General features: G+C 40.8%; 1 protein-coding gene across 1 annotated transcript in view; it reads left to right on the forward strand.

The window, feature by feature from the left end:
- Window positions 1–401: 401 nt before the first annotated feature.
- The window catches only part of LOC130354821 (TNFAIP3-interacting protein 3-like), a 36,210-nt gene continuing 11,779 nt past the window's right edge, over window positions 402–24,832 (forward strand). The window contains exons 1-4 of the mRNA XM_056555170.1: window positions 402–471; window positions 1,881–2,010; window positions 7,634–7,708; window positions 19,872–20,000. Coding sequence (XP_056411145.1) covers window positions 464–471; window positions 1,881–2,010; window positions 7,634–7,708; window positions 19,872–20,000 — 342 coding nt within the window. The 5' untranslated portion in view covers window positions 402–463. The remainder of the gene's footprint in view (window positions 472–1,880; window positions 2,011–7,633; window positions 7,709–19,871; window positions 20,001–24,832) is intronic.

Genomic DNA, 24,832 nt, shown 5'->3' on the forward strand with positions numbered 1-24,832 from the left:
GGGGGGTCCAAGTGATCAGACATCCCAGCGATCTAAAACCTATCGCTGATCCTTTGGATAGGGGATACATTTTTCTGCATGATATATTTCCTTTAAAAAACATGTTGAAGAAAAAAGCTATGAAAATGTCATGTCTACACCATGATGACACTATTAGGATGTCACTGGTATTAAAAATATAAGCAGAGAATGTTCCCATGTCTTTTATCTCTAAAAACTTCCCAACAAAGTTGCCACTAAAAATGCACATAAACATTTTGGAGGAGATTTTTCAAAAACTGTGCAGAGGAAAAGTTGACCAGTTGCCTATAGCAACCAATCAGATTGCTTCTCTAAGCAAAGAAGTGATCTGATTGGTTGCTATGGGCAACAAGTCTGCTTTCCCCCTGCACAGGTTTTGATAAATCTTCCCCTATGTGATTCCAGAAATTATGTAACTTATTAGAAATGATGTACCGTAACTATGCAAAAGTAAGTAATGTCATAGATTTCTGTATTAATAAATAAGTAAATAAATAAGTAACTAAATAAATAATAAAATATTGAGGTTTTCTCTGATGTGCTATTAATTATAGACAATCAATAGTTGTAGTGTTATTGGGGGAGATTTATTAAGCTTTGTGCAGATGAACAGTGGAGCAGTTGCCCATAGCAACCAACCAGATTTCTTTTTATTTATTATTTAAACTAAAATCTGATGGGTTGCTATGGGCAACTGCTCCACTGTTGGTTTGCACAAGCTTTACTTACTCTCCCAGATTGTCTTTCATTGAGCACATGCATTAGACACGTTTATCGAGTGTCTAAAATAAACCCTTTTTCTCCATAGCAACCAATCAGAGCTTAGCTGTCATGCCACTAGGGCAGTTAAAAAAAAAATTTAAAACTGAGCGCAGATTGGTTGCTATTGACAACAAAATGTAATTTCTCTTTTAGACACTTTAGACAAGTTCCGCCATTGAGTAAACATTCACAGTGCATAGAAAAACTAACTAAATCAGTGTGTTAAGCCCATGTTTACACTTTGTAGATTCATTGTAGCACCATTACAGTTTTACCAAGATTTTCCAAAAATTCACAATGCTTGAATGAATTCTAATAACTTCATCAAGTGCTAATTGGCAAAAAGTGTTTTAGTCAATGAAATGAGAAGTGTGGATTTCACAGGTGCTTTGCCTATTAAATAAGGGCACAAAGGGCTATGTTCCAAAATTTTTACTAGTTTTTGTCTGATAAATCAGCTGTAAAATGAGGGTTTTTACTGCTCAAATACAGACCATCTGCCATGTTTTTTCTATTGAGTAAAACAGCCATTAGTGCACACACACATAATTTTCTGTCCATAATTCTTTGAGCCGCATGTTTTATTTCTTTCAGATTATGATAAACTTCAGATTAAGGTATTCCGCCCCTAGACATGTTATCTCTTATCCTAATGATAGGGGATAACATGTCTGATCGCGAGGGTCCAACAGCTGGGCACCCCAGTCATCCTGTGCACGGAGGGAACTCCGCTCCATGCTGGATGACTTGCAGCCACAGACGTCTGGACCCCCGTGATCAGACATGTTATCCCCTATCCTTTGAATGGGAATAACATGTCTAGGGGTGGTCTACCCCTTTAATGCTTAAACCTGGGATATGTTTCTGAGCTGCAAAGAGCATTGAATCTACCAATGATGTGCATGCGCACTGGCCTGCAGGTAGCATTAAACACTGCGTGGCCAGGTGCCCCCTCCCCCAATAGCGAGGGGGGGGGGCTTAGCTTAGGGACTTGGTTGCAATTGCAACCACTGCAACACCTATAGTTGGGCCATGGGAAACGATAGGCAACACTTAATCCCTCTATGTATTAAATTGTAATCTTTATTTGTAAATAGATGTGACAGTATAGAACTCAACCCTGTAATCAGACAACAGATTCAACAGAATGCTCTACGGGAAACAGAGAAAACTTTTCCTCCTACTGGACAGCAGCTACTTAACCAATACACATTAAGCCCTCCCAAGGTGAGCACACAAAAACACTCAAATGAAATGTTTTTTTTTTTCATGGTTTTTGAAGACTTTTTCTTGTTATTTCCCATTTTACAACATTTTAAAATAATCCTGAAATCTTGCAGTTTCCATTTTGGACACTAGGCCTACAACTAAGCTAAATCTGGTAGTGTGCAAAAAATCTCCAATTGAGGCACTTCTCCCAATAAAAACATTTTCTTTATTTGTTAATAGTGGACATAAAAGATGGTGGAGGCAGTTTCAATGCGTTTCTAGCTCGGACCGAGCTCTTTATCAAGACGTGCATCAGGTAAAGATGCACGTCTTGATAATGAGCTCGGTCGGAGCTAGAAATGAAAGTGCCTCCACCCTCTTTTATGTCCACTATTAACAAATAAAGAAAATACTTTTATTGGGAGATTGGAGATTTTTTGCACACTACCAGAACTACTACTACTACCTGCCAACTCCCTTGGAGGATCGGGTGCTCCAAGGCTGCTGACCCGCTCATTGAAATGCTGCTTTAGATGTTATGCTCTGAGCATAACCAACTCTGGTGAGCACAATTTATTTACTACCCCTGTCTCAATTTATTATGGTAATACACTAGGATCGCGCCCCTCCTGTTCTTTTTGTCTCTTCAGTTAAGCAACTACAACTAAGCTAAGACTTCCTGTTCTGTATAGATTAATTCCCAGCAGTCTCCTTATCATCACAGACAGCAGTACATGAAAAGGTGACACCAGTATATAGGTAACAGAGGTACACACAATAGCTGTTGCTTACAGATCAGCTTCCCACTCCCTCTGGAATGGTCACAGAGCATGCTCAGACACCTCTCCTACTCGTGTGAATTGGACAACTTCAACCTAATGTTGTGTATGTCCATGGGACTTACTGAAGGGATATCAAAAAATGCTGTTAAAAACTGCTTAGGCAAGAATAATGTACAGAAAATGAAATAAACAAATTATAATAAGAAAATAGACACAGATTAGAAAAAAGGATATAGCTGTGTGTGCAAAATGCCTAACTACAGCACTATTTTTCACTTACTATTGTCTATAGTTTACTTGACCATATACCCAGTGTTCCATTCCTACTTGTGTGATGTTGAGTACTTTTAACATGGAGTATTATCCCATCGCCTCCTCCCTAAAGTATTGTATGTCAAACATCCTTTTGTCTCTCCACTGTATCTGGTGGGGGCATTTTTCACATACCAGGCAGCAGATCAGGTAGTGTATGTCAGTACCAGTATAGTTTTGCAGTGTATAGACTGTCAGACTGGAAGAACTGTCAGCACCACCATAAACCACTACAATTCACCTTGTAATATAGGAGCAGATAATGTTCAGCTCAATAATGTGCAGTGAGAGGGCAAAGAGTTTCTACAGCAACCCCTACCAGCATCAAAACACCAGAGCTAAATAAAATAAAAATAATAAAAAATACTTCTGAGGTATTATGACATGTATGGAGAGCTACTCCATACTTGTCTAAGCATTTGAAAAAAAAAAACTTTAATCCCCTGGTGACATTTGAGCTACCACTAAGGACCTACTGCAATCTATCGCACATGTCCATCATTATGATTGCACTGGCTCAAGAGCTTAGCCCATGCCATCCACAGTTTTGTCTGTTTCCACAGTCAGAGTAGGCAAGATTTCTGGAGCCTACTCACTACATTTTGTGTGGGCCGGGGGGCTAAAATGGCAGCTACACGTGTGAGGACATGGGGCAAAGAAGTCTGGGAAGGCGTGTAGACGGGGACACCCTTAATCACATGGCGACATGCAGCCTATCACCAGCCAGCCTTGTGATGTCACAGCCCCATATATTTGGCAGCCATTGCCGAAGATGGGCATTTCCCGTTTTGCTGAGAGACCAGAGACTGTGTGTGCGCACTAATCACCGTTACTGATAATACAGATCTTTACACCTCAAGCCCGCATTATTTCTGGCTAGAGAGAGAGCAGACACTGTGTGGTCACTAATCAGCATTACTGACAATACAGATCAGCACAGAGGAAATCCATTAAACCTCAAGCCCACATCACTGCAGGCAGGAAGGCAGGGAGAGTTTAGAAGTCATTTCATAGTCTGCCAATTGAGATCATCAAAGGAAGCACTCCCCATTCAAAGACTGCAAGCAACATTGTGACGCCATATGGTCTCCCAACCCTGCTGCCACATCCAGACTCTGTCATTGTGCCGTTCTGCAGCAGTGATTCTAAAAGTGACGCCTGTAATCTGCATGTCATATCGAATAACAGTATTATTTCACTACCCCAGCACATTTCCTATGCTTGTTACATCAAGGAAAAGTTTTCTACTCCCCTATTGAGGCTCTCTGTAGTGAGGGATTTGCCGCAAATATATTTGGATCAAACTGAATTTATTAGAAAAATTCTGCGAATCGGCCGAATCAAATTTTTTAAACATTTACCCCCCTCTAATGGTGGATGTCCAAGACATTAAGTATTTGAAATATTCAGACAGAGGGACTATGTGATGATAGAGGAGGCACAGAGACAGTCATTGGTGTTTTGTAGAAGTGCAGGCTGTGATATCATGGAAGGAGGTATATAACTGGGTGTCATCAGCATAGAGATAATACTGAAAACCATATCTACCGTTAGTCTGTCCAATAGAGGCTGTGTGAAAGGAAAATAGGAGAGGACCTAGAACTGAGCTCTGATATCCCAAACAGCAAAGGGAAGAGGTGAAGAAGTATAGCTATTAAATCATACAGTACACTAAAAGTTCAGTAAGAGATATAGGAAAGAAGAAAACTGAGAAAGCAACGTAAAGCCAATGGAGCGAAGGATACTAAGGAGGTAGTTGTTGATTTACAGTGATCAGTTGATCAGTTTTGGCATAGAAATCATGAATTAATAAAGAGTAGTTGGTGTTGAATTTAGGAATTGTGACACCGCATTTGAACCCAAGACAATTAAAGTGCCCCCCTCCCCAAAGGTTAAATGGAAAAATTATATATAGCCTGGAGGGTGAGGGAAGGTGCCTTTTCAACCAAAGGTAATCCTACCCAATCTGCAGCTATTTATGTGATTAAATACCTGAAAGAATGTGGGCTTGATAAATATGACTTGGGTGGGTATCATCCCTTAGATAAAATAGCATAATTTTTTAGCTAGTATAAGTAGTATAACCTTAAACAAGTTAAAGACTTTATAATGACTATTGTTAAGTTTGATCTTTTGTTTTTAGAGAATTTGACGCTGTGAACTTCTTTCAGATGTCTTGTCATCATACATGCCTAAAGGTCTACAAGCCAGAACTAACTCTTCACTAAAAAAAGAATTTTTACCCCATGTGTAGAGGCCTCATGGCTACTGACAGTACTGATTAGCATTGTATTGATCATACTTGACATCATAAGTTTTCTTAAAGGAGACAAGACATGTTTTAGATCTGTACTCTATCTTTCCAAACCTATATAGGAACAAATTATATTTCTCCAAAAACTCATATAAGATACTTAAACATTCCAACAGAAGCTATTCACATGGGTATGAGTTATAGGTTTTAAAGATTTCTTTTTTCAGAACTATTATTGTTACTGAGGTGTTATAGCATATACACAGTGATAGTGTATACAAATCTTCAAGAACATGCTTACACATAAGCAAACTAAAAGTGCACAATAGTTATTACAATTATCATTATGTATTAAAGTAGGTAAAGAAATTAACAAGTAAATAAATATTAAAGGGGTACTCTGGCCCTAAGACATCTTATCCCCTATCCAAAGGATAGGGGTTAAGATGTCTGATAGATGTCTGCCGCTGGAGATCCCCGCAATCTAGCATGTAGCACCAACCTGTGACCTCACGCCCCCTCCCATAGACTTGCATTGAGGAAACGGGGCATGACATCACACAGGGGCGGAGTCATAATGTCACGAAATTCCGTCCCTGTGGTCGGGAGACATAAGACTTGGAGCATCCAGCTCTTCCTGCAGTGCTCACAGGTGGGTGCTGCATGCTAGATTGTGTAGATTGTGGGGGTCCCCAGTGGCGGGACCACAGCGATCAGACATCTTATCCCCTATCCTTTGGATAGTGGATAAGATGTCTTAGGGCCAGAGTAACCCTTTAAAGCTATATAAAATTGAACTTATCGGGTTTATGGTAAAACGTAAGATTTAGTTGTGCGATATCTGCATTTTCATGGGGCAGTTGGTTGTACTTACATTGTTTAGCGTATCGTGAGGTAATTGTGTTAGATTGTGGTATTCATATTGTGGCAGTGTGGCAAGGAAAGGGTGTATTTCCTTGGCTCACCCTGCAGAAGCTCTCACCTGCTTCTTAAGTAATGAGGCAGGAGGGAAGGGAGGTGTGTATATGAGATGGAGACTCAGTCTAATGTGGACTATTCCTAGGAGACAGCATGGGGGCTGTAGGGAAGAGACAGAGCCTGCTGAGGAGTACACAGCCCGAGCTATGAGTGGCTCAAAGAGAGTGACATGAATTGTAAGTAAAAGGTTGCAGGGGACATATGTTTAACCGGCTGAGGGAAGCTCAGCGGTTGTTAGTCAGGACAAGCTGATCTGTTTAGTCAGTGACCAGACGGTCTAGGATTTTGTTTTGTTCCTGCTTTTTTTGTTTATTTCTTTCCCTGCAACCTGTCTAATAAAACTGGCAAGGTGCCAGATTTGCATTATAAGCGTTTGTTTGCTGGTTTATTAAGAAGAAACGCATCCTGTGGCGTGGTCCAGGACGATCCCAGAGCTAATCCCCAAGACGGATCGTCACAATATGTTAAAATGTTGTGGGTAGCAGATAGGGAAAGAACGTCATGTCAGCCCTTCAGTTGGAGAAAGGTTAAGTCCAAGACATCTATGCTGTTGCGCAGAGCTGTGATGTGTGCTAGATGACCACATTTTCCAATTGTTTTAGTTCTTTCTGGTGCAAATCACTTTTAATTATATATGATGACCTATTATGTGTTTCTACCCTATTAAGAATATCACATGTATTAGTTCTCAACCATTCTGTGGTAAGTTGGAAAACTACTAGCAGCGTCTTCATCAGTACTGGTATACAGTATGCATAAAAATGTCATTTGATGCTTTAGTACTTAGCTTTAAAGGGATACTCTGGTGGAAATTTGTTTTTTAAATCAACTTCAGAAAGTTAAACAGATTTAAAAATCTTAATCCTTCCAGTACTTATCAGATGCTGTATACTACAGAGAAAGTTATTTTCTTTTTAAATTTATTTTCAGTCTGACAACAGTGTTCTTTGCTGACACATCTGTCCATGTCAGGAACTGTCCAGAGTACAAGTACATTTTTTTGTTTATTGTTTTTGACCTTTGCATCACAAAATCTCAAAGAGATGTTTTAAGTCACTGCATTTTTAGCCACTGCATTTTTAGCCACTGCATTTTTAGCAAGTGTTTTTTGTAGTTGTGTGACTACAAGACTACAGGTGACCTTATCATAACAGAAAAGCAAGATTTAGGTTATTAATCTTGCAACAAGGATTAACATTTTTAAGACAAGTTCTGTGAGGGCCCTATTACATCATATATAGAGGTTAAATCCTAAATGTATACATACCAAACTTTGTAGATGATACTAACACTGGCATTTTTGGCCTTAATACAGACAAGAACACAACACAATACATTTACAGAAGAATATGAGCATAGGATATGGATTCTAGAAACTCAGAAAACAGAGGTATTCATTCTTTTTGTATTATTTCTTTTATATTTCACTGAAAGACATTTTGGTGTGAAATGTAGTTCTGGTCTCCTAATGAGTTATCAATATGAACTTTGTCGGATAACATAACCCAATATGTACCCATTGCCAAGAACTTGTTCTATAAAGCAGGAAGTCAGTGATCCCCTTACTTCAGATGTTCCAGAGTGGTCAATAGATGTCAACATATTTTATAGTCATATATTTAATTACAGACTGTTCAGAGACTGAGAGACAATGCTAAATTATATAATTCCAACTGGACCATGAAAAACTATCAGGTAAAATGTATAAAAAAATATAAATCAATCACATATGCATAATATGTGGCTGGACTCATTGGTTTCAGGCAACAATAGAACAATAGATTGATGCAATGCAACATTTAAAAAACATTTAAAACTGTGTTTCTCTGACTATACTGAGCATACACGTGTCTCTGATTGTACTGAGCGTACTTATGTCCCCGATTGTGCTGAGTATATGTGTGTACCTGACTAGTTAACAGTAGAATAATAAAAATGATGGCAATCACCAGTGGTTCAGATTCAATTATTTGAGTTTGTGGGGATGGACATACAGTAGGTGCATTCCACTAAGAGAGAGAGAGAGGAGCAATGTTTCATGCTGACTTGTTCTAGCTCACTGACTGTACTGAGCATGCATGTGTCCCTATCTGTACTGAGTATAGGTGTCTCCCTGACTGTGCTGAGTGTATGTGTGTCCTCCACTGTACTATTCATATGTGTGTCCTTGACAGTACTAAGCGTCTGTGTTTCCCTGACTGTACCCAGCCTACATTGTGTCCCTGATTGTATTGTGCATACATGTGCTTGTCCCTGACTGTTTGCCCATGACTGTACTGAGTGTACGTGTGTGCTTGACTGTACTGACCATATGTGTGTGTGTCCCTGACTGTATGTGCATATGTGTGCCCCTGACTGTACTAAGCCTACATTGTGTCCCTGATTGTATTGTGCATATATGTGTTTGTCCCTTACTGTTTGCCCATGACTGTACTGAGTGTACGTGTGTGCTTGACTGTACTGACCATATGTGTGTGTGTCCCTGACTGTATGTGCACACGTGTGCCCCTGACTTTACTGAGCCTACTTGTGTGCCTGACTGTGCTGAATGTACCTGTGCCTCTGACTGTACTAAATGTAACTGTGTGTGCTCCTGAGTGTGCTGAGCGTATGTGTGTCCTTGATGGTACTGAGCAAACATATGCACGTGTCCCTGACTGTACTGAGCCAAGCAATCGCAGAGTGGACAACATATTTGCTATTGCTGTGTGCATATTTGTCTGAACTATAAAAAGATAACTTTATTGATCTAGAACAATCAACTGCATAGATGAACAAAATACAAAATGCCAAAATTGCTGATTTTTTGTCACATCGGAAACCAGAGAAAATTATATAAGTAGTAATAAGAAGTCTGATCTATGCAAAAGTCATCCAGATACACAAATCATAGTGCAAAAAGTGAACCCCACAAATAATTTTCTTCAGGCTTTGGAATGTATTATATGGTAAAATGAAGGGTAAAAAGTACAACTGCATGAAATAATTATATCACGAAACAGGACTAAAAAAAAAATTGAGTTTACCACTTTACCTAAAAAAAAAAATTGAGTTTACATACTTTACCACTCTACCACCAAAATGTCCCTGCAGAGTTATTGAAAAAACGTATTCTCCCCTCATTTTGAACAAAAATACACGAGGAAGAGAAGTGTGAGACTACCAGCAGGGAGAGGGGCAAGGTCAACTTTGCAGCAGCCAAGTTACAGGTTGCTTGTTTTCTCCATATTCTCATGTAAGCACTTAAATAACAAAACAAAACAAAGAAAAAAAAAATCCAAAAATATATAAAAATTTAAAAAAGGCACATCTAACAACAAAATGTCACTTTTAGTGTCACTATTGTGACTTAAATATGCAAAACAATTTAAGTTATGCTCTACATTTCCACTACTGTACACAGTGAGGTATTAGACTGTGTAAACGTTAACAGTTTACTCTTTACTGCCACCACTGGTGACATATGTGAATATGTGTAAGAATGAATTGAAACTTGGTCACATGATGACTCACCCTGGTTAGTGTATGTGCACAAACCAGTAGAAGGCTGATGGGAGAGTTCCCAAATATTTCTCTCCGGAGGGGTGGAAGCAGTTTAGTTTTGCCCAGGCCAGAGAAAAGTGCTCATCTAGTAAGAGGCTATTCTACTTGGCTCTGTGATGAAAAGCTGTTTACGCCTAGATAACATCCAGTTGAAGTAAAAGCCTGTTGCAAGCAAGTTAGATTCCAATTGCTAGAATTTACCCAGAAGGTGATCTGGATAGGATAATGATTTTCACTCAAGACTGTCTCTAGTCCATGCTGAGAATCCTCTCCAAATTTCTGTTCTTTACTCCAAGAAGGAGATTTGTATAGTCATAAGAAGGGCATAGCTGAACTAGGACCCTTCTGCATACACCAATCTTTTTGTGGGCTTCCAGCCGGAGTTAGTGCTGCTTAGCTTTCATGTCACAATAAACTCTTAAGCATATGGCCTGCAATATAGTGTCATGTCGCAAACAGTGAAAAAAGTTTCTCAACTGTTTACACCACAGTCAACCAACTTGTGTAGGAACTCTATGGTGGAGTATAACCTAATTGCACCACATATCTACCTTCACTAACATATAGTTACATAGTTACATAGTTACATAGTTAGTACGGTCGAAAAAAGACATATGTCCATCAAGTTCAACCAGGGAATTAAGGGGTAGGGGTGTGGCGCGATATTGGGGAAGGGATGAGATTTTATATTTCTTCATAAGCATTAATCTTATTTTGTTCCAGGAATGTATCTAATCCTGTTTTAAAGCTGTTAATTGTTCCTGCTGTGACCAGTTCCTGAGGTAGACCGTTCCATAAATTCACAGTCATTAGCAACATCATTAAAAGTGCAAAAAGCATATTTAGAGACTTTTTGTCCGCATAACTGCTTACCAAGCAACTACAAAGGAAGCTATGCCTAAGCTCCTGTAGTCCTGACGTCCTGTAACATTAAGTTACTATTAAGTAACTGTATTATTTGAATTTTGCACAAAAGTCTTAGTAGAGCTTCATTCTGTTTTTATTGATTTTGTATTCATTCTGTATTTTTGCTGCACACAACATCACATTTACACCTCCCAGAACCTCACCAAGTATATCCCAGGGTAAAGGACTTCATATACTTTGCAAGACACCCCCCATCCCCCACCCCCATTTCCAAAAGTTACATGGGTTCACAGGGGGACACATCAGGTTAGCCAGACCAACCCGCCATACATGACACTGCAATATGCTTTACACAAGGAATTACTACCCCAACTAGCCTGGACTACTACATCTATGCTCCTTGTCTCGTTGTGGGTACTATTTTTAGCATACTGCATAGTTTATTGTTGAGTTTTGAGTTTTATGCATGCAGTCAGAATTCTGTCAAATAACTCTAGGTGCATTTAGATCTCTGTGTCCAAAAAGAAAAGCTCAGGTGGCTATATTGACATATTTAGAAATGAATCAGCACAAAAGTTTAGATCTAACATTGCTAAAACCAGAGATCCACCAATGATCAAAATGTGATGACATATCCTTGTAATACATCAGTTCTTTTTGTGATGAGAATACCTTTTGAATATGCCAGAAAGCAAATGTGACCAGGATTCTATTGTCATTAGGTTGCCATGGGCCTGTGCATAAATCAGCAGCATTAATGGGGGGCAGCTCTTCAGTGAGTAAAAAAAATGCTAAATGTTTTTAACGTAGCTGCTGCCAACATCCTGTGGCCTGGAAAAAAAAATTCCCCCTTCGGTTAAATCCATAAAAGTCATAATTGCTGCAAATTTTACCAACAGCTTTGTAGTCAAGGTTATCATCAAAAATTTTGGGGGCCCTTTCAGAGCTCAAGGCCTGAGCTCTCTCATGACCTGCCCCAGCTCCGCCCCTATGGCCAGTCCTATAGCCCATTTGGTTTAAGGACCTACAAGTGACGTCTTCTCTAATCAGAGTTGTCCAGTTTTTTTTTTTTTCAATATCCGGCTTAGACCGCCATGAAGATTTCTTCTGGTGTAAGATCCATGGTGAGTGTGCAAAAAAACATTGTGAAAAAAATCTGACACTTCTGGAATTACCGTAATGTGGTGTATTCAGTCCAAGTGTCTAGGGCTGTTCATTTAAGTCTATGTGAGGACCCAGTGGTGTTGGTAGAGAGGATTGGACAATCAAAACTGCCAGGTGACATTTTATCAAAATTTCCAAACATTTATTTAAAAAATATATGTTTACCGTAATTTGGATTAAAACATTAGTTAATTTAATATTGCAGTTGTTGAAAGTAAACAAGCAATGGAATCAGCATTTCATATACATGAAACAGACTTATGAAAACAAGGTATTTTCTGTTCTGTATCCTCATACGCATTTGTTAATATTGTGTTCCAGTTTTTGTATTTTCCAAAAATATGGGAACAAACATTGGTGGGTTCAGACTACTGCGTTCTACCATTTAATATATTAAAAAATTTAACAAAACTGTAAATTAAAGTAGTGAGTAAAGTTAGCTTAACCTTTTCACTGCCTGGGGTTGTTGAAAATGTTGCCCCTCTGGTAGACAGGATAATTGTGGCATGCACAAATGTAACCGGAATTAGAAGATAAAAAAATAAATAAATCATACTAACAGCCCCCATCCCCATTATCAATATATTTTCTGAAGGTAGACCTTGGCCATTATTTACACGCCACTCTGCTCTTTCTACATTAAAGGGGTACTTCGCCCGTGGACATCTTATCCCTTAAGCAGCCGCAACTCGGAATTCTGAACATTTGTGTTCAAATTGCCGGGTTCAGGCAACCACAGCCTTCACGCCCCCTTCCATAGACATGAGGGGAGGGGGAGTGGTGTGACATCACGACAATGGCCGCCCGAACCTGGTGTTCTGAACATAAATGTTCAGAACACCAGGATGGAAGCCAGAAGATCACAGAAATCCCAGGGCCGAACCCCCAGCGATCAGGGATTTTATCCCCTCTCCTTTGGATAGGGGATAAGTTGTCAAGGGGCCTCAGGCAGGAAGAAGCACGCACTAGTTTGTGAAACAGCCACCGTAGCCTCTGAGCGCCACACACCAGCGCCGACACCGGGACCCGCCATCCAGTTACAGCCACCGGATCTCCAGGCTCGATTGTCCCTGCTTTGCGGTGAGTGCACGTATGTGCTTCTTTTTGCATTTTAATTTACAAATCTGTTTAACTTTCTGGCACCAGTTGATTTAAAAAAAAAAGGCTTTCTACCGGAGCACCCCTTTAATATATGCATTGTATTTTACTTTTTTTCTTTGCCCTTATAATCAATTCATTCTAATACGGTTTAAGTAAATAAAATATACAAACACTAGACAAAAATTTGTGTACTTCTGTATTGTATACTAACTTGGAGGATGCCCTTTATTGAAGCAGAATATTGGGTAAATTTAGCACTGTGTAGCAGTTATCTAAATTAGCTTAGGAATTCCTAAACACTGTGTGGCAGGTGACTTGTGCCATGTTTAAAGGGGTACTCCGCCCCTAGACATCTTATCCCCTATCCAAAGGATAGAGGACAAGATGTCTGATTGCGGGGGTCCCACTCTTGGCGGCCTCCAAGCCCCCTCCCATAGACTTGCATTAAAGGGGGCAGGCCATGACACCACGAGCTGTGATGTCACAATACTCCGGTCCCTGTATCGCCCATCATTACCCACAGAGCGACTTTGCTCTGTGCAGTGATGACAGCAAAGTGCCGCAGCCGAGATTGCAGGGGTCCCCTTTAATTGTGAGACATTTATTCTAGCTTCTGATGACACTTAAAATTTATGGATTTAGGTCGTGCATGATCTTCTGATAGGAGGAGGTCCCCCTCTATTATCCATTGCCCCCTCTTTCATCTTTGGAGGTCTTGAAGATTAGCTAAACACTTAAAGGGGTTATCCTGGAAAAACCTTTTTTTATATATATCAACTGGCTCCAGAAAGTTAAACAGATTTGTAAATTACTTATATTAAAAAAATCTTACTCCTTTCAGTACTTATGAGCTGCTGAAGTTGAGTTGTTTTTTTCTGTCTAAGTGCTCTCTGATGACATGTGTCTCGGGAACCGCCCAGTTTAGAAGCAAATCCCCGTAGCAAACCTCTTCTACTCTGTGCAGTTCCTGAGACAAGCAGAGATGTCAGCAGAGAGCACTGTTGTCAGACAGAAAACAACAACTCAACTTCAGCAGCTGATAATTATTGAAAGGATTAAGATTTTTTAATAGAAGTAATTTACAAAAACTTTCTGGAGCCAGTTGATATATATATATAATATATATATATATATATATATATATATATATATATATATATAAAGCTTTTTTCTGGAATACCCCTTTAATCTGGCAAAAGGACACCCTTTAATCATCTTATAATAAAAATAATAATTTTGTATATAAATGCCCCAACAGATTACGCAGCACTTTAAATTTTGGGGTACAAATGAAGGCAAGTATCAGACATACAGTAACAATATTACACACTAAATATACAAACAGGAGGAGGGAGGGCCCTGCTTGCGAGAGCTTACAGACTATGAAGAACGGATGGAAAATCATATTTTTTTATCTTAATCCTTCCAGTACTTATCAGCTGATGTATCCTCCAAAGGAAGTTGTAAAGCTCTTCCTAGTCTGGCCATAGTGCTTTCTGCTGACACCTCTATCCGTATCAGGAACTGTCCAGAGCAGGAGAGGTTTGCTATGGGGATTTGCTTGTACTCTGCACAGTTTCTGACATGGACAAAGGTGTCAGCAGAGAGCACTGTGGTCAGACAAATTCAAATTCTGTACATCAAATATGGGCAGGATACTGTACATGTGAACAGACCCTAAAGACTATCCACCATTGACACTATTTTTTATTTTAATTATTATTATTTCTCCAGTGCATCTAAAATAAAAAAAGAAACTTTGCAAAAAGTTTTTAACCTCTTTCTTGCATAAAATTTTTTATTTAGGTTTCAGAACTTAACGAGACACTATACCACCAGAGATTTGGTGAGGAAAGTGTTCAGCAGTGGGGGAAAGTGGTTACAGATTAAGAAAATGAAGAGCACATGTGGCAGGTATTAATAATAATAATAATAATAATTATTATTATTATTATTATTTATTATGTGTAACTTTTGAATATATAAAGAAATAGAAAGATTACAGTAGAGATGAGCGAATTTTTGAAAAATTCAATTCGGCCGATTCACTGAATTTTCCTAAACAATTTGGTTCAGTCCGAATTTATTCGCGGAGAATCTGTATTTAAAATGGCTATTTCTGGCCAACAGAGAGCCTCAATAGGGGTGTAGAACACTTTGCCTTGCTTTAACACGCATAGGGGGTGTGCTGGGTTAGTGAAATAATACTGTTATTCAGTATGACATGCAGATTAGAGGTGTTGCTATTAGAATCACTGTTGCAAATCAGCACAATGACAGAGCTTGGAGGTGGCATCAGTATGAGGAGACCATATAGTGGCTGAATGACACAGCATGGAGGTGGCAACAGCCTGACGAGACCATAGGGCCTCACAACTGAAAAGATTAAAGATATTTTTTAACATTTAAATTGAAGATTTCAAATAGAAGAACCTAAAATTTTTTATTTAATGTGCCAGCAGCATGAGGAGACCACATGGCAGTACAGTGACACAGCCTCGAGGTGGCGGAAGCATGAGGAGACCATTTAGTGGCTGAATGACACAGCCTGGAGTTGGCGGCAGCAAGAACAGACCATCCCTAAGATAAAAAGATAAATTTTCTAATTTAAATTGAAGATTTACGGTAGCTAGTGCTATCATAGAAATGTTTAGGTAATGTCCCAGCAACATGAGGAGACCGTATAGTGGCTGAATGACAGCCTGGAGTTGGCGGCAGCATGAGGAAACCATATAGTTGCAGAATTATACAGCCTGGAGGTGGCATCAGCATGATGAGAACATATGGGGGCAGTATGAGACAGGCTGGAGGTGGCATCAGCAGCATCAGGAGTCAAGAAAGTGAAATAGTGGGGTGGTGGGGACCCTTTGAAATGGCAGTGTTTGTAGGTGGAAATAGGGAGAGGTTCCTGTGTGGGGCCGCCCTTTTTAGTGAGAGTAACACTTGCCAAGAAGAAAATTAATAATGCGAGAGTAGGGCCTTACAGGGGAAGTTTTTAACCCCACGGTTACAATGGACCATACATTGTTCCCTTCCACCTTTTATAGGTCTTTGCATCACATTAATACTTGGTGGTGTAGGTGGCACATGGTGTTTTGTACATACCTTTCCTTTTGTTTGATTTAAAAAAATGTTGGGTCCATAAATTTTATCCTAAGAAAAGTTAAGTTTTAGCTAATGCATATCCTCAATACTTACTTGTGGTCTGATGCCGAGGAGTGTCTGTAACTGGGGAGCAGCACCTTAAATTTGTTTTGCACTATCCATATTTGTGAAGTGTTGGTGTGGCACCATGGTCAATCTACTCTGATGCATCAGGCATTGGTGGGTGGAAATCCTGGCTGATCCATGCCTGATTCATTTTTTGTGTACAGGCGAGTTCTCCTTGGGGTTACTGTGGCCCACACTGCACAAAACACCTTCTCTGATGGCACACTACTGGCCGGGCAGGACAGCTTTTCCAAGGCAAACTCTGCTAGTTGCAGCCACAAATCAAGTTTGGCTGCCCAGAAGTCCGGCAGATCTTCAAGGTGTGTTGGCATGGTCATGTCAAGGTATGCCACCACCTGATGGTTCAGGTCCTGCTCCAAGTCTACCTGCTGATGAGTTGCTGAACTATGCAAGTGAAGAAAGCTACTCATCAGCGACTGTAGACTCAGTCGCAAACTGTCACAGGACCAATGGCCTGAGAGCTTTTCTGTGCAAATGCTTTCCTGTGCAACATATACTGCTGTCTGTCCCTCTTTCTCTGTAATAGACTACTGATGTGACTGGCCGCAAGATGGCTGTCGATTATATAGGGCTGTGACATCACAGGGGTGACTGACTGCTGATTCAGGGTCATTCCGCCGACCCTTGTTCCCGCCTTCCAAGGATTCTTTGCCTCATGTCCTATCATGTGGATGTGCTATTTTAGATGCCCCACCCCTGGAGCCTAGACCAAACTAAATGGAGTTTAATGAAGCGATTTACGTGAACTGAACGCGGCGATATTCACAAGAACAGGGCTGTACACGCTTCATAAATGGCGGGCCCTGGTTGCTATCCACACCCTGGTCTTAATGGCAGATATCAGCGATCATTAGGGATGAGCGAATTGAATCTGATTAATCCGAATTCGTTATGAATTTCAGGAAAAATTCCATTCGCAACGAATGCGAATATCGGCATGATTCGATCACGCAAATCGCTTCATTAAATTCCATTTAGTGCGGTCCAGGCTCCAGAGCATATAAAATGGCGGATCCACATGTGAGGACATGGGGCAAGGAATCCTGGGAAGGCAGAAACAAGAATAGGCAGGATAACCCTGAATCCCATGCAGCATGCAGCCTATCACCAGCCTGTCACCCCTGTGATGTTACAACCCTATGTAATCAGCACCCATCTTGCGGCCAATCACTTCAGCCTTTCACTGCAGAGAGATAGATAGGGACAGACAGTGCTGAGTGTTGCACAAAAAAGCTTTTTTCCTGCAGCGATTCACCTCCTTGTCAAGTCAGCGTTCTGTTGGACAGAGAAAGGGACAGAGAGCAGTGTGTTTCACAGAACAGCAGCGATTCAGCTCAAGCTCAAATCCTGCCTAGAAGCACTGATAGGGAAGGGAGTTAGATTGAGAGAGGAAGTGCAATTTTGGCTGTTGTACACAGCGACTGTGTGCTGCAGCACTGGTGTGCACTGCTGGTGTTGTGCACAAATACTTTTTTAAGCATACTGGAGCGCATTGTCTTCCCCTCATAAGTGCATACCACATATGTACATCTCAGTAGTGTACTATTTTGTTCCTGTTAAAGTGTCAAGGGCCTAGATACTGTGAATTTAATATAATTTAATAGAAAAAGAATTTAATAGAATGTAAATAAATAACTTTGATTCATAAAAGGCAGGTAAGAAGTCCAGAATGGAAGGTAACTCTTGTCACTACATTATCATGGCATAAAGGACATTTCTAAAAGAATCTGCATGTCATACTGAATAACAGTATTATTTCACTAACCTAGCACATACCCTATGTGTGTTACGGCAGGGCAAAGTGTTCTACACCCCTATTGTGTCTGTCTGTTGGCCAGAAATAGCCGTTTTTTTATAGTGAATTGCCGCAAATAAATTTGGAACTAAGCACATTTTTTGGGAAAATTCTGAGAATCGGCCGAATTGAATTTTTCAAAAATTCACTCATCTCTAGCGATCATTATCAGACAGGGAGGAAGGTGTTTATGTTTTAGTAGGAGGTGGAGGTGATTTTGTCACAGAGAGAAGTTGGGGGAGATTTGTCAAAACCAAAAGTGGTGAAGTTGCCCATAGCAACCAATTAGATTGCTTCTTTAATTTTTTAGAGTCCTTTAAAGAAAAAAAAGCAATCTGATTGGTTGCTATGGGCAACTGCTCTACTTTTCCTCTGCAAAGGTTTTGATATATCTCTCTTTTGTAACTTTACCATAGGAACACATTTATTTGGTATAAAACAATAATTTCACTCCATAATTCCAGAATAACCAATAATTTTAAATACTTAATTTTGCATACCGTATATACTCGATTATAAGCCGAGTTTTTCAGCACAATTTTTTGTGCTGAAAACGCCCCCCTCGGATTATACTCGAGTGAACTCTCCGCCTGTCAATCCCTTCTCAGTGGTCTTCAACCTGCGGACCTCCAGATGTTGCAAAACTACAACTCCCAGCATGCCCGGACAGCCATCAGCTGTCCATGCATGCTGGGAGTTGTAGTTTTGAAACACCTGGAGGTCCACAGGTTGAACGTATGAACGTCCCCGTGTGTCGTCGTCAAGGCAACGTCACTAGTCCGGGGCCGGGCCCGGAGCGGAGAAGAGGACAGCCCGGAACGACTAACCCTCCCCACTGGACGGTCCCTGCAGCATAGATGGCCCGGACCGGCTAACCTTCCTTCCCACCGAGGGGAGGTGAGTAGAAAACTAAAGGGGGGGGTCTGGATGATGCCGAAGGCCGCAGTGGTCTTCAACCTGCGGACCTTCAGGTGTTTCAAAACTACAACTCCCAGCATGCCCGGACAGCCGATGGCTGCCTGGGCATGCTGGGAGTTATAGTTTTGCAACATCTGGAGGTCCGCAGGTTGAAGACCACTGATGAAGGGATTGACAGGCGGTGATGATGAAGGGGGAGGGATGATGACAGTGGTCTGGATGATGACAGGGGGGATGGTGACAGGTGGTGATGATGACATTCGGTGATGATGACAGGCGGTGATGATGAAGGGCGGGATGATGACAGGGGGATGATGAAGGGGGGATGATGACAGGGTGATGATGATACACGTTATGTGAATAACGAACATTCAGAATAACTTATGAGGTCAAAATTAAAGCAGAACAATAAATAAACAGAATACAAAAAATGTGCTTAACAAAACTAAACTAAGCAACCAGAACCAAATTTTCCCGTTGTGAACGTGTCTACTTTAGAAACCTTACTTTGTGCACGGGGACACGGTCATATTGAAACAGGAAATAACTTTTTTCTAACAGCTAGCTCAAAGTTTGTCTAAAATCTCTCCGTATGCTTAACATTACCATTTACTGTAAAATAATGGAACATTTTACATTACGGTCATACTCATTCTTAATACTGTGCATTGTGATCTTAGGCTTGTGTGTAGCTATTTGACCATAACAATCTACCGTATTTCACAAGGCTCCTGATGCACAGTTCTTGTGCTGATGTTTTTGCCAAAGGCAGTTTAGAGCTTTTTAGTAAGTGAAGCAAGATGACAGGTGATTGTTATGCAAAAGGACCCTCAGCACTCAGTGGCCCTAATCACAAAAAAAGAAAAAAAAATAGATGCTTTGGAATCAGGACATCGGAGGCTACAAAATTATAGATATATTTTTTTTCTTTTAGCAATCAAAAGACAAATTTACTTTGGAACTACGCAACATAAAAGATGAAAATTATATACTGAAAAAGCTAAATCATGTTCTCAGAAAAAGAAATGACAGCTATGAAAGTGAAATAAAGCGGCTTAACAAGGTAAGTGACTTTCTTGATAATGATGGTAATGACAGAAAAATGCTGCATCATATATATATATATATATATATATGTTTTTCAAACGCATCAAAGATTAGTTTCTGAATAAAAAGTTTATGAAGTATTTCTGTATTTCTGCATGATATCTGAAAACCAAGACTGTCAACTACACTAAATATCTGACTAATGGCATATGTTCAGAGTAATCACTGTTATGGGCATGACATCTAAGTAAGAGAAAGGATAAAAAAAATACACAAAATGATATTGAAATAAGTTTAAGCAGATAGAAAATAACAGCTTGATTAATTCGTATTTAAATCCGTAAAGAAAAAAGAAATCACAATATAAAATAATGTGGTGACCCAGTACAGGAAGATGTCCGGTAAATGTTGCCTCAGGCACTTCCTGTGTCACTGTTCTGGCCCTCTGCTCTAGGGTAAATTGTATTTTGTTGTATTAACATTTTGTGCTATACATATGTTTATCGGTGTTATTGTAACCTTAAGGGAAGTCATGCAGAGTAAACCAGGTGATCCTTATGCCCTCACCTTAATCCTTGTGTAGTGTAATGGGGGGGGGGGGGGGGGGGGTTGTTCAGTCTCAGTTTAGTTCCAGCTAGTGTGAGCTGAGGTACAGTGTGGAGAAGATTGGTAAGAAGTCTGTGATAATCTGAGTAGGCCGGAGGAGAAGCCTAAAATCTACAGCCATGTCATTTACAAGCACCCCTTTGCGCAGGGACAGTTCCGAGCCTGGTGATAAGCTAGAAGCTACGGGGGAATATTCAGTTAGTCTAATTCGGCGTGGGTTGTCACAAGTCTAAAGCTAAAGTATAAAGTGTGCAGAAAACATAATACAGTCAAGCAAAAGTAACAACAAGTCCCGGCAAGGCAACAGGCTCCCAAGGGTTACTCTGCATCTCCGATGCTCTGACCTGTACTATAAAGGATTTTACCATCATTCCTGCCTCAGTAAAAGTTTTCTGTAACCCTGCATCTTTGGTCATTATTGTCCCCTGTACTTGGCCCTGGAGAACTGTCTAAACCTTAAAGTGTGGTGGTTAACTCTACCCTGGTGTCACGAATGGTAAATCAACCCAGTAGTACACTACATGCATATAATGACTGAATAAGCAACCTAATGGCAGTAATAAATGTGTGGTGTCATACAATATTATACCATTTACAGGTTATACATTTGTGAATATATAAATGGGTCCATCATATTAACTTTCTAATACAGCCCACCTGCTTGAGTCATCAATGCCTAGTTTTGAAAAAAGAAAGGGGAAAGGATGTCCCTTAAAGAAGAAAGGAGTCCCTTGAAGGGGTAATATATAGCATTGCTTACTTGTCTGCCCCAGTTCTGAAACCACTAAAAAGCTATTTTTTACTCATTCATTTATTTATTTATTTTAATTTTATTTATTTTTTTGTGGGGGGGGGGCAGGGGGAGGCTTATTCCTGTACTTCCTGATTGAGCAGTTGCTCAGTACTACTATTCCCAAAATGCTTTGCTTCCCCTCAGATCTTCATCAGAGTCCTCCCAGTTTGCTTACTTCCCTCCCACAGAAATCCTACCAATCTCCAGCCTAGCTGCAAAACAACTCATTTCACAGCAAACACAGCAGGAACAATCTGTGAGGTTACAGCAGGTTCTGTATACATCCATTGTCTGCTGGTAACAGGTGGTGAAGTGTTGACATTAATTAGGATTACACAGGGGTGGGAATCGAGCTCAGAGACATGATCCAGCCAGGCTTCCTAAGACAGAAGAAGAATTGCCAAGAGAACACCACACTAAAAATGGAAGAATGACACAATTTCCTTTCAGGGGTGAATCACACAAAAATATGCTGAAGCCAGTACAATTTGTAATAACACTATATTAGTACGTTATATATCTTTGGGTGATTTAAAAAAAAAATTTTATTCGGTTATCTGATACTGGTATACCCTTTAATATAATTATGGAACACAAATATTCCTCACCTAATTCCACAGTTCACATAGCAAATAATCAGGCATCCATTAACCTTTTGGGTCAAGAGGGCATACCAGTCCCCTTATATGACGAGCACTCAGGAGCTATCTGCCAGGACCCTTGTCTAATGCCAGACATCACCAATCACGATGATGCCCGGCATTAACCTATTAGACGGCGCGATCAAAGTTGATTGCGGCACCTAAAACAAAACTAAATGAACCTTGCAGCTCAGCGGAGCTGATTGGGACAATTGTGGTAAAACCGCAATGTCCGATCAGCTGAGAGGACAGTGGGAGGGCCCTTACCTGCCTCCTCGCTGTCTGATCTGTGGCTCGATGCTCCCAGCCAGCCATGAAGGCTGGAGCAATTGAGCACAGATAACATTGTTCCACGCCATGCAATGGCATAGCATTGATCAGTTTATGCAATCCAATGATTGCATGTTATAGTCCCCTATGGGGGCTAAAATAAAAAAATTAAAAAGTTAATAAATGTCAATTAACCCCTTCCCTAACAAAGGTTTGAACCCCCGACCCCCCTTTCCCACTTTATTCACAAAAATGTAAATAAACATATGTGGTATCCCCACGTGCGTAAATGTCTGAACTATAAAAATGTAATGTTACTTTAACCCCGCACGGTCAATGGCATATACGTAAAAAAAATTCCAAAGTCCCAAATTGCTTATTTTTGGTCTCTTTGTATTAGGGATCGACCGATATAGTTTTTTTAGGACCGATACCGATAAGCTGTAGCAGGCCGATAGCCGATAACTTATACCGATATTCCGGTATAAGTTATCGGCTATTTCTCCACCCCCCAAGAAGCCGCTGCAGATCATTGATTTAAAGCGGGCGCTTCAAATCAATGAACTGCAGTGGCTTTGGCTGAATCAGAGACCACCGCTGCCACCCGCTTCTCTCACCCCTGCCTGTCCGGGGGTCCTCCCAACCACCGTCGCTGCCCCCTAGCCATTCCCCCCTACCCCTGCACCGCACACCGCCACTATCCCCTGCACCGCACACCGCCCCCACCGCCGCTGCCCCATTGCCTCCCCCTATCCCCGGTTTTATAATTACCTGTTCCCGGGGTCCGAGGACCGCGTTACTTCTGGCTCCCGTCCTGCGCTGTCCCTGTGCGCACTGACGGTGATGTCATGTTGAGGACGTCACTGCGCTGAGCAGCACACAGCGTAACGCAGGACGCAGCATGAGCCAGAAGTAGCGCGGGCCCCAGACCCCGGGAACAGCTAATTATAAAACTGGGGATAGGGGAGGCAATGGGGGGGTGGCGTGCGGTGGGGGGGGCGGCGTGCAGTGTTGTGCGGTGGGGGGGGCGGCGTGCGGTGCGGTGGGGGGGGGTGGCTTGCGGTACAGTGGGAGGGCGGCCGTGCGGTGGGGGCGGGACATTATCGGCGAGGTAATTGCCGATACCGATAACGTCAAAAATCGTGAATATCGGCCGATAATATTAGCCAAACCGATAATCGTTCGATCCCTACTTTGTATACCCTAAAAAAATGTGTACAAAGCGATCAAAAAGTTCCACAAAAGAAAAATCGTACCAATAAAAGAGGGGGGTCAGAAGAGGGCATTTTTAAACCTTCTAATTTTCGTGCATAAAGTTATAATTTTTTAACAGACATAAGACAAAATCAAGTTGGGTATATTTTAATCGTATGGATCTATAGAATAAATATGAGGTGTAATTTTTACTGAAAAGTGCACTGGATAGAATCAGAAGCCCCCAAAAGTTACAAAATGCCAGTTTTTTTTTTCCTGGTTTCGTCGTAGAGTTTGTGGTGAAATTATTGATGTCTTTACAAAGTAAAGTTCAAAAAATGAAAAAAACTGTGTTCCTTAAGGGGTTAAAATTACAAAATGTTACTTATCTCCCTTTTGGATCCAATGTTGATCCCCAGTTCTGACTCTGGTTCTGATGTAACTTCAGCAGTAGATGTAACATGACCACTGCAGCCAATCACCGGCCTCTTCAGTCACACTCTGTACTTCTGGCATCATGGATTCCTTCACAGAGCTTTCATACCAGGAGTATGGAGCGTGACTCATGAGGCTGCTGAATGGCTGTGGTAGTTACGTGACATCCACAGCTAAAGTAACACTGGATGCCGAATGGAGGCAGAATAGGGGATCAGTGTTTGTTATTTTAAAAAGTACCTGTCACCAAATAAACTGTTCTAAACTAACTCAGGCTATGTTCTCTAGCTACTCCTTACACCCTTTAAAAAAAGTTCTGTATCTTACTTTTCTTCATGCTCACATATTGCAATTTCCCAGCAGGAGAAAGTGGGCATTTCCCAGCAGGCATGATATCACTGAAGTCTGCTGGGGCACCACTTCTGCCCTCACATGGTTGCAGTGCTGTGATGAATAGAAGACCTCAAGCTCTGCGCATGTTTCAGTCTGTGTAGCTTTCAGTGAGGCTTTCCTGAAGCTTTCAGTCTGTGCAGCTTTCTGTGAGAATCTGTTCAGCTTTCACTTTCTGTGCATCTGTCAATCAAACTCAGTGCAGAGAAGAACTTCCTGAGTTTGGACTCCTGCCATTCCTGCTGGACTTTTAAATACAGTCCAGCAGGAATAATGTCTTTAAACACCAATTGCAGCCATTTTCTTAATTTAAGCTTTAAATAAAAATGTTAGTTTAGTTGAGTTATGTCTTGTTGGTTTCACTGCCACACAGTAAGTGGAGCGAGATTGAGCAAAAGAATTGAGACATTTTAAAATGTTGCAAATAATAAATTTTTAGATACTTTATACCCTCAAAGCAAGTCAGAAAGCAAACAAAAAACAAGACATAAACACACCCAAAAGTGGCCCAATTTAGCT

Source organism: Hyla sarda, chromosome 1 (assembly GCF_029499605.1).
Source record: "Hyla sarda isolate aHylSar1 chromosome 1, aHylSar1.hap1, whole genome shotgun sequence".
Classification (NCBI taxonomy): domain Eukaryota; kingdom Metazoa; phylum Chordata; class Amphibia; order Anura; family Hylidae; genus Hyla; species Hyla sarda.